The 14,723-nt window shown below is 49.9% G+C and overlaps 2 protein-coding genes across 2 annotated transcripts in view; one reads left to right on the top strand and one right to left on the bottom strand.

Annotated features, from left to right (window-relative positions):
* RPL31 (ribosomal protein L31) overlaps positions 1 to 14,723 on the bottom strand; it is a 662,822-nt gene that overhangs the window by 283,587 nt on the left and 364,512 nt on the right. The window lies entirely within an intron of this gene.
* LONRF2 (LON peptidase N-terminal domain and ring finger 2) overlaps positions 4,505 to 14,723 on the top strand; it is a 34,276-nt gene continuing 24,057 nt past the window's right edge. The window contains exon 1 of the mRNA XM_052664891.1: positions 4,505 to 5,246. Coding sequence (XP_052520851.1) covers positions 4,505 to 5,246 — 742 coding nt within the window. The remainder of the gene's footprint in view (positions 5,247 to 14,723) is intronic.

The raw sequence follows: 14,723 nt of genomic DNA, 5'->3' as shown, positions 1-14,723 counted from the left end.
GGCAAGGGTAAAATCTTAATTATGTTAATATTAATAGATTTTAGCTAGCACTTTTTTCATGACTGCACTACCCTATACTTTTGCTACAAGAATGAGGCTTCTGCAAAAAAGGCTTTCTTTTTAAAAAGTAAAACAGTACTACTTCTATCTCATCTAGGGTAAATTCACTAAACCAACAAAGAATCTGGTAATAATAATCATCATACGGTGACCTTTTCTTTTGAAAGCTGGAAAGTTTTTGATAAATGAGGCAGTGATTAGGGAAAGAAAAGCAGTGTAGCACTGGCTAGAAGAATTGGGTTCTGCACTCTGCTGTGGGTTTTGTGTGTGCCAAAGTATAAGTCATTTAAAGCATGCCTTGGGAGAGGGATTGCTAATTGTACGGCTCTTATTCAGAGTGCTCATGCTAAGGCCTAAACTCTAAACTCCTGGTGTTTGCATTCAATCGCAGCTCAAGCAAAGCTGTGCTTCTGTCAGTCTGTGTATCTGACAAATGATCTTTGGAAATCTCAAGCACTAAGTACACAGGATCGAGTGCCCTGAGTTAGTGCCTGCTCTGAACTTGGTACCTCACCTTTCCATATTACAGGGGGCAGTATGAATCCCTTATGACTCCTGTGACTGAAAACGTAGATGTGAGAGTATCTGTGAAGTACTCCAACATAGTACTCCAACATAGTAGCCCTACATTTTATAGTAAAGCACATAGGAAAATGTGTTACTGCAGCACAGTATGACTATTACAAATCAATAGGTGTGAGGGACTCATGGTGACCACTGGGACCTCACTGGGAAGCCTATCAATGGAGCATCTTCTTCCCCGTGTCTTACAGAGAAAATAGTAGGGGATAAATTAAAAAAAATGTAACGTAAAGGTAAAGGAGGTGAAAGGTAAGGTAAAGGAGATGTAAAAGTGACAAATTAAATAAGCAAACATAGCCTTAATTACGCTGTATGCTAATTTTAGTATGTTTGACTTTACAACTTCAGTAACATTTTAGCACGGTGGCAATATCTGTGCACTGATTATATCCTCACACGCCTTTCTAATTAAGCTATTCCAAAACAGTTACAGACAGATCTCCTCCACAGGAACATCAAAACAAACTGGAGTTTAACACTTCAAACTATCTTGGAATAGAAATATGCCAGAGGAATTGAACATGCCCTCCCGATATGTAAATGCTCTCATTTCCAAGCTGCTTCCTCCCCTCCTTTCCCCTTCAAGTATAATTCTACCCTGGAGGGAAATCTTGGGCCTCAGGAAGAAGCTGAGAATTAGGCTGCAAACTTAAAGGAAACCCAGTGTCAACCCTGAAATGTTTATCAGTGACTCAGAGGAGTGAGCACCCGGAATTCTCCCCTGGGAAAACAGATGGACTTCTGTGACTTGATTTAGTGGCATCAGGCTACCCTGGGTGGAAATACACCAATCACGGGAACAATAATGCTGCTGTCCAGGGGCATCTCTAACAAAATGCCACACAGTGTGGGGTGAGGAGTGTTTTTTTAAGTTGAGGAAGCTGGGAAAAATTTTGCCCTGAATACAAGTGCAGATTCTTCATCTCCTGCAGGAGGCAACGCTTCTAAGCTACAGCTTTTCTGCTGATGAAAACTGTAAGTTAGTAGTGGTGTTTTGATCAGTTTACAGAGGGTTTGTGAGAAGTCCACTCAGCTCTGTGGCTGTTGCAATCTGTCACTCTCAGCTCATAAACCACAAAGAAGAAGCCATAAACCGCATGGCCGTGTCACAGGGCACCCATTCCAAGGGAACTCTTAGCAGGTCTTTCCTACATCACGTACCCTGACCTCTGTTAAACAACCTGGGAACTACCAACTATCCCAATGAGAAGCATGAGTTTTTTAATTATAGACTATTGTTAGTTTTGCTGTAGTTTTTCACGCTCCGTTCCTTCTTGTTTCACAGGGTATCAGTCCTACCTGCTAAGCAATAACAGGCACCTAGATGAGTGCTTCACCTCCACTCCCACTGTGCATCCTCTGTTGCCATCCTGCAAGCAGCAGCTCATTTTGCTGTCATTTTTCATGCAATCATGGAATCATTAGGGCTGGAAAAGACCCCTCAGATCATCTAGTCCGACCTTCAGCCCACCCCCACCGTGCCCACTGACCATGAGGTTACTTTGTCCCCTTGCAAATAGCTGCCTTTGGAAAACCAGAGGCTGCATACCAGTACCATATCAGTAATGCTGCTAAATAAAGCAGTTCCCTCCTTTGAGGAAAGGTGCTGCTGCAGTGCCTGCTGATTGCTCATGAGCAGAGGACAGCGGCCACCCAGCAGGCTGCAGCATGCACAGCAGCATGTTGGCTGCCCATCTGGCCCCACTTGATATTGCTGGCTGAGCTGGTGCCACCATGCTGCACTGTCATGCAGTGAAGAAAAGACTGTCACGCAGCAGCTGGGACACGTGGGGTGAAACAACGTGGCCGGACGTGCTCACCTGCTGCCTGCTTTGACAGGAGGGCTGCAGGGAGGTTCCCAGCATGAACCGGATGGGGCAATCGGCAAAAATGCTGCTGCTTTTCATCAGGGTCCCAGGAAGCAGAGGTGGGGTGGCTCAAGGGGCGAGCCCAAATTTACTCATCCTTCCGTGTTCCTGAGACCTGGCCTTGATGTAGTGGGGCAGAACCAGGCATATTTGTTCTGTCTTTTATGAATAATGGCCCCAGCATACTTTGATAACATAGCAATGGGACTGATGCCATCTTATCTCCAAGTGACGATGCCAAGAAATGAAATCATAGAATCACTGAGGTTGGAAAACATGTCATGTACTCCAACCATCAGTCCCCACCCCCACCATGCCCTCTCACATCCGTCGGTGCCACATCCACACAGTTCTTGAACACCTCCAAGGATGGTGACTGCACCACCTCTCTGGGCAGCCTGTGCCACTGCCTTACCACTCTGAGAAGATGATTTTCTAACATCCAGACTGGACCTCCCCTGGCACAACTTAAGGCTGTCATCTCTCATCCCATCACTGGTTAAATGGAAGAAGAGGCTGACCCCACCACACCAAAACCTCCTTTCAGGTAGTGGTAGTTATAGAGAGCAATAAGGTCTCCCCTGAGCCTCCTCTTTTCCAGACTGAACAATCCCAGTTCCCTCAGCCACTCCCCACAAGACTTATACTCCAGACCCCTCACAGCTTCACTGCCCTTCTCTGAACACGTTTCAGGGTCTTGATGTCTTTCTTGTATTAAGGGGCCCAAAATTGAACATAGTACTCAAGGTAAGGCCAGTGCTGAGTACAGACGGACAATCGCTTCCCTGCTCCTGCTGACTGTACAATTTCTGACACAAGCCAGGATGCCATTGGCCTTCTTGGCCACCTGACCACACTGCTGGCTCATGTTTAGCCAGCTATTAACTAATGCCCCCAGAATGATGAACTAGTAGCACAGCATGGAGGTCATTTTTCAGATGGTAACCTTGAGCCCAAGAGGTAAGCACCAGGCCAATCATCATTGCTCAGAAAACCATCACCAGCAACATTAAGTATTCAGAGAGGGCAAGGCCAATAGGCAGTGGGGCTGCAGACCAAAGCCATGCGTGGAGAGGCGGTGACAGGTCCCCACCCGGGCCTTGTGGCCTCACAGAAGGCAGAAACCACAGCAACCTCCCAGCTGCAGCTGCAGCTCGACTGGAAACGGTGCTGCTCCTCGTGCTGCCAGGCTCCCGTTCCTCAGAATGGTTTGTTTACAGCCGTGTCTAAAATAAACGTTGCCTACATTCTCTTCTTCTTCTTCTTCTTTTTTTTTTTTACTCCTGTTATTCCTGCGGAGCAAGTTGGATTCCTTTCTGACTCACGCATGATTAACTAACTTCCAGCTGCATTATCTTTATTGTTGCTGCCGATGCGCCAGCCAGCGCTCAGCACGAAGCGCAGACCCCAAGCTGCGTTGGCAGGGCTGCCGCTTACAGAAAAGGATTTTTTCTGAGAGCCGGGGCTCGGCGATTTATTGTTATTATTTTTTTTCTTTTTCATTATTTTTTTCTTCAGGCGAACACACGTGCTCGGCTCTCTCGGGAAGCGGAGCGCACTCTTCCCCTGCGCAGCCGCCCCACGCCGGGCGTTACACCGAGCCCAGCCCGTGCAGAGCGCGGCTCCCCGCGGCGGGCAGCCCAGCGCGGGGACTCGGGCCTGAGGGCCGGCGGTTAAGGCCGAAGCAGCCCCAGGGCCCGGCACCGGGAAGCAGGAAAGGGAAGGAAGAGGCCGAGCCCACCGGGAACCGCGCGGCAACGGACGGGCACCGGGGCGCCGCCCGGCCGGGCCGCCCCTCGCGGGCCATCGCCGCGGGCCTCCCCCGCCTCCGGCCGTCCGCCGCCCGGGAGCCGCCCCCCGCCGCCGCGGCGCGGCCCGCCCCCGGCCCGCCCTCCCTTCCCGTCGCCGTCCCCTCCCAGGAAGGAGCCGGAGTCGGCGGCGCCGCGGGCCCGGCATGGAGTAGGGCGGCCCGGGGCCGTGCGGCGCCGCGCGGCATGGAGCTGGGCCCGGGGCCCTGCGCGCTGCCCGCCGGGGCCGGCGCCGGGAGCGGTTCGGGCGGCCCGTGTGCCGAGATGCTGCAGGTGGCCGAGGAGGCCTTCCGCGGCGGCAACTTCGAGCTGGCGGCCGAGATCTACGGCTCGGAGCTGGCCGAGCTGCCGCAGCCCGAGCGGGGCCTGTGCCTCCGGCGCGCCGACGCGCTGGCGCGGGCCGGCCGCATGGCCGAGGCGCTGGACGCCTACGGCGCGGCGGCGCAGCTGGCGCGGCTGCGGCCCGAGGAGCTGCGGGAGCTGGCCGAGAGCTTGGCTCTCAGCATCCGCGACAAGGAGCTGCGCCTGCCGCCCCCGCCGCTCGGCTCCTCGGGCGGCGGAGCCGAGGGCGAGGCGCTGGGCGACCCGGCCTGCTGCCGCCCGCCGGAGCTCTTTGCCTGCCCGCTGTGCCGGCGGCTGCTGTGCGAGCCCGTCACCCTGCACTGCGGGCACACCCACTGCCGCCGCTGCGCCGAGCCCGGGGACTGCGGCCGCTGCCATCGGGCGCGCCGCCCCGCCGAGCCCTCCGCCGCCCAGCCTCAGCCGCCCGCAGCCCGGCCGCGGGTCAACGTGGTGCTGGGCAACCTGCTGCAGAAGTGGTTCGGCGCCGAGAGCCGGGCGCGGCGGCTGCGCGCCGAAGGGGACGAGCTGCGGGAGCGGCAGGAGCTGCCCGCCGCGTTGGAGAAGTACGACCAGGCGCTGGAGATGGGTGAGCGGCGGCTCGGGGGGGCGCGGCCGGGGACGGGGGAGCCCGGCGGGATGGGAGTGCCGGGAGGGGCCGCTCGGGGGGCCGGGAGCGGGAAGGAGTTCCGGCCGCAAGTTTGGAGAACGAGCCCTCCCCGCTGTCGCCCGGCGGGGAGCTGCTATTTTTGTCCCGCGGTTATTTTCGTCCCCGCTCGGAAGGTGTCTCGCGTTGAGCCGCCTGCAGTCGATGACTCATTATGCACCATTTCTAGAAAATCCCCTCGCGTGTTTGTGGGGGAACCGTCTTCCACGGCAGCGTGCGCGGCCGCGTCGGCGTCCGGCCGCGGCGTGGCCCCGTGGCTGGCGGCTGCTATCCGCGGGCGTTTTGTGCGTGCCGCTGCGCTTCCAGCCAGACGCGGCCATCGAAAGCGCTCAGCAACGTATAAATAGGTGGGAAGGCTCGGATTGTTTTTGTCTCAACGCCGTGTCAGGATAAATCAGCGTTGTGACTTGTGGAGAGCATCAGCCCGTGTTTTGAATGTAACCTCTTTAGACAATTTCACCTCCTTAGCTTTGTTTGTGCGTGGCGTTCTCGGAGGAGCGGGGGTTTAAATGAAGGGCTCCGCGGACGGGGGGCAGCCCTGGTTGCCTGTGGGAGGTGGGTCCTCTGCATTGCCTCGTAGTAGCAGGGTGTATGGGCGTAGGCATGGGGCTGGGAGCTGGGATCCTTGCACAGCCCCCCTGCCATAGACGTCTTGCTTTGGTGGGGGAGGAAGGAGAGCCAGCCACCGCCGTGGCGTTACGGGGGCGAAATCCTGCGGGCAAATCTGACTGAGACAAATGAAACGTGAAGAAAGCGGCATTCCTCCTCAGCAGAGGAGCTCCTTCCCTCCTTTAAGCAGAACCATGTCCCTCACCCCCACCTTCCGTTTTCTCAGAGAGGGGCTGAGGCACTTGGCTTTGTTCTGTACTGTTGCTATGCCTGGATGCGGGCTTCTTCCTTGCCACAGCTCTTGGTTGACAGTGGGAAACCGAGGGCTGTGTGCAGCACGACTGGTCTGGCTGCTCGTGGCTCCTCCACAGCCTGCATTCTCAGTAAAACTATTACATGGTTTAGCTGAAGTAATCTCTGGTAAAGTAGGGCAGGACGGAGAGCTTGGGAAGGAAGGTGAAGCGGAGGGAGGGGAGAGGCTCAATGTAGGTCACAGGGAGTTTTTAGCAAGGCAGCCTCAAAAAAAAAAAAAAATTCCCAAAAAATAGCTGTGGATGCAGGAGAGGGAGGTGTGGCAGCAGCATGCTTCGTGCTGCTCTGTGCGTGGTGGCCCTGCAGCACGTCCTCCAGCCCTGGCTGCGTGCCTCAGGGTCCTGAGGTAATGCCATCACCGTGACTTAACCCTGTGAGAATAGCAGCAGGCACCTTGCTGGCTTTCAGAATCCTAACACCAGGGGTAACTGCCCATTTGCAGATCCAGATCCGTCCTGAAGAAGGGCAGCCCCCTTAGCCCACAAAGCTGCAGCCTCCCCTTGTGTCCCCTCAGGCTGTGGTTGGGCCTAGGCCAAGTTGCCATCAGAGCACTGGAGGTCCTAAGCTTCCATGACTGGTGCTGCCTTTTCTACCTCCATTGCTGCTGGGAGTCATGGCAGTGGGGATCTGCATGGCTTTTCAGAAACAGGAGTGGAGGCAGAAGGGCACGTGGTTATATGGGGGGAAGACTCCAGGCCTCTTGGTCTGCAGCTCATTGCTCACTGATTTTACTCCTGTTTCCCTGCAACACGTGGCTGGGTGTGACAACATTTGTAAAATTAAAGCAGGTCTTCCATTAGCAGTTGGGTCTTCCTGTGGCTTCTTGTCATCTGATCTGCACTTTGATCCTTGGGGTGCTTCAAGTGTGCTGTAGTTCTCTTCTTCCCAGCAGGATCTGGAGTGCCTGCTCCTCGTTTCAGATAGGAGAATATAACCTGCACACCTTTAAGGTGGTGGCTGTTTCCAGTGGAACTAGTCAGTCTTGCTGAATCTTAGTCCTCACCTGAGATATTTTTGTCCTTCTGTCCTTACCTATCAGGTTTGCAGGGCCCCAACTGCTTCTGTCTTTGTTCTGAAGGATTCTGTTGGCAGTTCTGTTAACATTTTTGAGGAAACTGGCTTTATGCTTTGAACCTCCTGGCCTTCTTGAGAAGGCCACAGTTTAGTCATCTCCACTGCTTACACAAAGCGGCTGCTGCTTTCACTGCCACAGACATTGGAATAGGTCTCTGTTGTTGCAAGGTATCTAATTACCGTTTCTTCAAAGCAAGCACGTGTCTGGCCACTTGAAAGGAAGCATTTGTTTCCAGCTGGATCACGCTCAGTGCCAAGCTTTGTGCCGCTCAGCCATCACAACATTCAGCATTGCCATTTGGGCAATACCCAGCACTCTGGCTGCTCCTCAGGCACACTAGGTGGGGGTACCAGAGGTGGGTTTCCTCCCTGCCACCCCTCAGTTTTTTTCTCTGCTCTTGCTGGTCTTGTGGACATGCACAAAACTGTCTGGGAGCAGTGCAGGTGTGTGTGTGTGTGTGTGTGTGTGTGTGTGTGTTTGCGCTCAGAGACTGAGGGTGGCTGGATTTCAGTGACAAACGAGCAGGTATTTTGCAGATGTTCTTTTGAATGTATCGGTTTTATTTTTGTCCTTCCAGAGAACAAATTGTAATTACAGAGGTAGCAGATGGCTGTCTCTTAAGACGAAAGATAACAAGTAAGGCTTTACCCAGGTAGGGTACCTAACTCTGCAGGGCCAAAGACTGCATCATAGTGGGGAAGGGACTTGGCAACGCTGTTTACTCTTGGAGAGCAGTATTTATCAAAAAATAGTCTGTCTCGTGCAGACCAGGCACAGGAGCTCATTGCACATTTAGTGCTGTAGTCTGCTGGCATTAAAATTAGATTCAGCATGGATCTGAAGGAGACTGTGCTCTTCTCAGGGTGAGAGCATGCTAGTAAGCAAATAAACACAGAGACTGTAAGGGGATTTGGGTACTGGTGACTCATTCCTTCAGCTGCCGATCCTCTGTGCCTTTCTTTCTATTGAGGCAGCCTATTAGTATCCCATGCCTTTCCTGTAAATAAGCCTACACATTTCTGCTCAGAGTGTGTGCTGCCTCCTGCATCAGCTTCAGCAGAACTAGGTTTCTTCTGGGGGATTGCTGATGCACATCCATTCAGATTACCCAGCTTCTTTGTTTTTATCCACCTCAAGGGGCTCAGAATAAGACTATAGGAGATTGCTGAGGCTGAAGACCATGGTGGAGTTAAGGATGGGTTAGTGTGAGTAGAAGGGGGTTTTTTCTTCCCAAGCACATATAGAGGGCCGCCTTGCCCACACATCTCCATTTCCAGTGGATAAAAGGCCAAAAGAGAGGAGGGGGTAAGTTCAGATGGAGTCTGCCAATAGTGTTGAAGGTGAAGTGCTGGGAGGAGTGCTGCCGTGGGTGCCTTGTGTTGCCACTTCCAACTCTGGGGTGGAAACTAGCATGCTGGCCCTGAGAGATGGGGTGGCATTTGGAGCATGGCTATAAACAAAACTAGGTGCTCTCCTGGGCTTTGGTGGCAGGAAGAGGCTCAGCCTCTCTGGAGTGAACTTCGGGGAGAGAGGTTTCTTCTCCCTTCTTTTCCTCTCAGTGGAGGTTCACCAGAAATTGGCCCAATCCAAAAGAAGACTTAATGCAGCCACTCAGCAGTAATTTGTTTTGTGGTAAAGCCATTCATGGAAACTTATTTGACGCCCAATGAATTCTCCCTTAATTCAATTACAGGGGGAAAAGCAAGCTGGGAGGCAGTGGAAGAGTGGCATAAAGGGAGACTCAGGCTCATGAGGATAATATCTCAGGCAAACTGTGCCTGTTCTCCAGCAGCCATAGCCTTTTAGGACAGCTATTGAGTGCTAGGCCCTGCACCTCTACCTGGTGCACTGCTTATGTAGTACACTAGTTCACATGCTGCACTGTGTTCTCTCCGCCTGCACAGAGCATCAAAGGTGCAAGCCGTCTTGGCCTTCTTGGAATCACAATAATAGGATATCCCAATTTGGAAAGGACCCACATGGGCAACTGAGTCCAGTTCTTGACTCCACGTGGCACCACCCAAAATCCAAACCCTATGTCTGAGAGCTGTGACCAAACGCTCCTTGAATTGCAGCACTGGGTGCCCTGCCCACAGCCCTGTGCATCCCGTTCCCCGCCCACCACGCTGTGGTGCAGCCCCTTTCCCTGACCCCCAGCTGCCCTCCCCCCACAGCTCCATGCCGTTCCCTCGGGCCCTGTCGCTGTCACACAGGGCAGAGCTCAGCGCTGCCCCTCCGCTCCCTGATGGCCTCCCATCAACCTCCTCTTGTCCCATTGCATCACCTCTCTTATGTATACGTTTCTTCACGTGAGTGTTTTTGCATCTGAATTCAGTTGTGTTACACTCTGTACCCTTCCCCCTCCCCTTAGTTTTACATCAGTACTGAGGATGAACGTCTGCATTTTCACTGACACTGGCTTTCAGGCTTAAATCTGTTAACAGTATGCAGATTTTGGAGCCCAAATTTTGCTTGCTGAAGAGCAGCTCATCTGTTCTAGAGTGTGGGGCAAGTGTGAGTTGCCCATTTCCCAGCTGTGAGGGAGCTGCTAACCGGTTGTGTCTGATTTTATAGGCTGAGTATGACTTTACATGGCTGTTAAATAGGAGGAGAAAAAAATAAATTGTGAATAGAAAGTGTCTTGCCGTGTCCTTTGACCTTCCATACAGACTTAAACGATGCTTCAGTAGAAGTTGATTCCAAAACAGCTGCCATGGATGTTTCTGCCACTAAAAGCTAAGTTGTGGGGGACTGTTGCTTCCCGAGGAGTGCAGTGTGAATGAACTTCCACTGGAACATTCCTGCTGTTTGGTTGAATGCTTGTAGTCCTGAGTTTTTACTATGGCTAGGCTATGGGCAAGTGATCCCAAAACTGATTTCCTAGGGTGTTTGCTTTCCAAGCCTGCATCCAAATTTGTTTTTTAAATTTGATTGAGAAAGCTGATGACAATTCTTGGTCAGCTTCCTGTTGCTGCCACACCATAGGAGCGGTGGGTGAGAGATTGGCCACTTTGATCAAGGTCGGAAGAAGCAGAGAGCTGCAGAGTCCCCTCTGTGTCTGCATGAGGAGGCTGTGCTTAATCTGTTTAGGAAGCTGTGCTTAAATGTTCTATAAAGGTGACTGATGATACAGGACATAGGTTTTATTGTTGCTGTTTTCTTAGGATTTGCGCTTCTTAGTGATGTGCTTGCATCTAAGAGGCATTGTTCAAAGAGATCATCCACAATCCCTGCGTGTGAATTATGTGCATTAGTGCACTTTAATGGTCTTTTCTTGTTGGTGCGCTATTTCTAGAAGGCTGCTATCAAAGATAAGGTCATCTGTCTTTCTCATGTGGTTAAAAAAAGAGATTGACCAAATCTTCTTCCTCACAGCGTGTCTTGGGAATGCTTCTGATTTCCAGTAGTAAAGAAATGTCTCTTGACTTTGTACCAACCATAAAGAAAAGACACAAAAACAAAGGGAGGAAAAAAGCTGGTAGATGACTGTCATGACTCTTGGAATGGCAAATGATTCAGTCATTTTAATAATTCATCAAAAAAGTATTTAATTTTGTAGCTAGAGAAGTATGATTTCTAAATGAAGAATGAGAGGTAATCTTTCTGAAATAGTATGCTGCAAAAAATAGCAGATGCTTTCTTCTTAGAGAAGTGCTAAAAAAGGAGCTTTCCCATCTTTCTGTAAAAGCACCTCTTGAAATCCGCCTAAATTAAACATGTCTCCCAAACCTGTTTTCTTCTGTTTTTCATTGGTGCAAAAATAGAAACAGAGATTACCTACAAACTGTGTACGCTGAATGTTATTTTAAACTTAAAGTATTTTGCAGACTACCCCACACACGCTTCTTTAATACTGAGGTAGTGCTTGAAAAAATTGTGTCATACATGAAGAATTTACTGCTCCTGCAAATGTGTGAAGTACTTTGAAGAAGGAACCCGTATTGCTCTTGATTTTTTGAAGAGCTGACTGCTTAAAGCTCAAATCCCGTTGCTGCATCTGATGGTTTCATCAATTTGTGAGGGCCTGCTGAAGGCATGGGCTTTGCAGGATTGCAAGACCAGGGGCCACGTGAATCCTGTGCATGGTGGGCAGGAGTGTATCTGTGGTTATCACCAGAGGATGATCTTTAGGTGTTTTTTAAAACGGTTAAGAATGCTCTTGTAACTTAGGTATTGCACTGTTCAGGATGGTTACTCCCCTCCTGCTCCTCGTTATCATCGAGATGTGATTTCCTATAAGCAGTTGAACTACTTCCAAAATGCTTCAGATTTTCTTGCATGTAGGCATAGTTCTCTAGGATTATTCAAACAGCTATTAAAAGAAAAGCATATTCATTGTTACTGTGATAAAAAAAAAACGTAACAAAGGAAGAAGACATTTATGGAACTGACTTGAAGTTCTTAATCTGAAGATGAGTGGGTTACTTTACCACTCCCCTTCTCTTACACAAGTGTGTTACGTGATCTGCTGTGTTTTCAGGACCAAAGCACAGTGGGGAAGTAACTAAGAAACGAGAAAGTCCTTTTTGCAGTATGCAGTCAGAAATCCTAGGCTAAAATAAACTTTAACTGGAAAAAGAAGAAGGCTATAGAAATTTCAAAAGGAACTACTAGAAATTCAGTTTATATACTGATAGTAACAAAAAAAAAAAAAAAAAAAAAAAAAAAAGGCAGCTAGATAATCACCTGTGAGCTTGTATTATGATAGCATATCTTGCTGTAAATTGATCTTGGTTTCTGGGATCTTAGAATCTCTTTGCAATCACCGACTTGCGTGCATCTCAGCTGCCTGCTTGTATGGGGCATCTAGACATCTACTTGAGTCTTCTAAAGATTAATCACGAGTTTGATCTGTGGGGTTTTGGTTTGTGTTGGCTTTGCTTGTTATGTTTTAAAAAACGAAATGCTAACAGATTAAAGTATTACCTGCTCTTGAAGCGGGTACCTTGGTTCTAACTGAGTCTACTGTTCTCTCTAAGAAAGGTTTTTTGTTAGAAAACCTTACCTGATGCCCTAACTAAATGCTGTGAGAACCAGTAAACATTGAAAATGTGTCACGTTTGTGTGCTCAATAGTTTTATTATACCAGTACCAAGCAGCCACAGATGGAGTTGGGGTATGTCACCCAAGGTGGTGCCCAGATATCCAAGGGGCAGAGTGAAAACTGACCATGTGGGGGAGAGGTGTTGGTTCATGCAGTCAGATCTGGAAAGAGTGGGCTTCGTCATAATAATGTGGAAAGACAGGATTTTGTTAGGAGGCGTGGATAATCTAATCCATTACATTTAGCTGTACTCTGAACAATCTTGAATTAACGACTTGTGCTGTACCGTGAAATTCACCACTTAGTTGGTTTGTACAGAAGGTTCTCATTGGCTTACAATTGTGGGAATGCAAACTAAGCCGTAGGGTAATGTAATTGGTCTGGCTTGCCTCTGCCTCATTAGGTTGGAGGTACAGTTTGGAAGACAGGGCACTAAGTTAACTGTACTCTCTTTATGGCAGCTCTTCTAGGCAGAATACAGCTTCTCTTACAGTGTTTCCCTTGAGTAATCAAGGGAGGAGTGATTAACTGTGCAGAGTGATGATGACAGTCCAGCTTTAAATATTATGCAGGGCTTCCTAGCTGAGGAATTACTCACTGAGCCCAAAATAAAACCACTGGAAATCCAAAGTGTTTCATCAAACATACAGAAAAATCTATGTTTTTAAGTCTGAACCCTTTCCAGAGGTTGTTCACAACAGCAAGAGGCAAAGAACCAAAGCCTAGAGAGACTTAACTTGTCTAGATATCATATGTTCTCAATTGCCCTGCTGATCTGTCAGCTGTGTTGTATTTGTCACTTCAGCTGAAGAAAACAAGGCACTGTGTTGTTATCTGCCGTGGACCGGAAAGTTGTCTAGGTAAGTATGCTCAAGGACAAGGAAGTGAATGGTTCCACATCCTTGTACTTTTGGGAGGAAAGACAAGGGGACAGAGCTGTTGATTCAGTGCCGCTTGTGAAATAGTGGCTATAACTTGGACGCTCCAGTTGTAGAATAGTTTCTTCCAGTCCAGAACCTCAGATGGTTCTGAGGCCTTCAAGATTGCCAAGTCCAACCATCACCCTGAGCTCCGAGTCCCTTCACTAAACCCTGTCCCTTCGTGCCACATCCACACATCTTTTCAATACCTGCAGGGATGGGGACTCCGCCATCTCCCTGGGCAGACTAGGGATCATGTCCAACGTCTAAGCTCTTTTTCAAGAGCCACTTCTTCCTGATATCCAATCTAAAACTCACTTGGCAGAACTTGTAGCCACCTCCTACATGCTGTCTGTTGAATGGAGACCACACCCTCCTCATTACAGTCTCCTTCCAGGTGCTTATAGAGAGTGGTGTGGCCTCCCCTCAGCCTCCTTTTCTCCAGACCAAACAGCCCCAGTTCCCAAAGACAATCCTCATATGTTGTTTTCTAGTCTCCTTTGTGGGTAAAGAGAGATTTTGGTTCGGGGTACCTTTAAGAAATGTGCAGTGCACACCTTTGTTCTCTGCACGTGGTTACCTTCTCTGATAGGGTCAGTCATTTGCCTTACCGCTGTGAAGTCAAATACGTCATATCTGTATGAAGAATTAAAAAGAAAAAGCTGTATTGTAGACAGAGCTTTTCGTAGGAGGTTCTGTATTTTCATAATGACTGCTGTGGGTAGTGTGAGCAAGAAGGAAGTGGCTTTGGACAGGTCTTTTAGGCAGCAGTATGGCAGCCATATGGCACAGATGGTGAATGCAGGAGTGCAGTAGTACCTGTGCCCTTGCTTTTTGGGGCAGGCTCTTCCTGCAGCTTGTAACAGCATTTGCTGTAATGTCTGGCAGTGTTTCTTGTCTAGTGGAACTAGGTGCTTGTGTAATGGTTGTACTGTAAAACAGTGTACTGCTTCTGCATGGCAGTAAGCTTATGAAAGGGATTAGTTTTACTTTGCTGAGTTGTATAATCTTGGTTATGGATGAGTTCAGGGCTGGGAAGCTCTTGGGGTTGCTTCATCTGATGCTACAGAGATGTGTTCTGGCTGCATGGGAGCTTTGAGTAATTCTTCTATTATGGACTTATGGTCTTCTTTAATGATGATTAAAAGAACCATAGAACCAAGTACCACAGAACGTAAGGAAGTTGGGAGGGATCCACGAGGACCATCAAGTCCAACTCCTGGTTCCACACAGTACCATCCAAAACCAATGTCTGAGAGCAGTGTCCAAACACTCCTTGAATTTCAGCACCTCGGGGCCGTGCCCACAGCCCTGTGCATCCCCTTCCATGCCCTCTGCCCTGTGGTGCAGCCCCTTTCCCTGACCCCCAGCTGCCCTCCCCGTTCCCTCGGGCCCTGTCGCTGTCACACAGAGCAGAGCTCAGCGCTGCCCCTCTGCTC

The sequence above is a fragment of the Tympanuchus pallidicinctus genome, unplaced genomic scaffold (assembly GCF_026119805.1).
Source record: "Tympanuchus pallidicinctus isolate F22 unplaced genomic scaffold, pur_lepc_1.0 scaffold6, whole genome shotgun sequence".
NCBI classification, from domain to species: domain Eukaryota; kingdom Metazoa; phylum Chordata; class Aves; order Galliformes; family Phasianidae; genus Tympanuchus; species Tympanuchus pallidicinctus.
The sequence above is the reverse complement of the archived record's forward strand: the minus strand, read 5'-3'. Positions and strand labels throughout refer to the sequence as shown.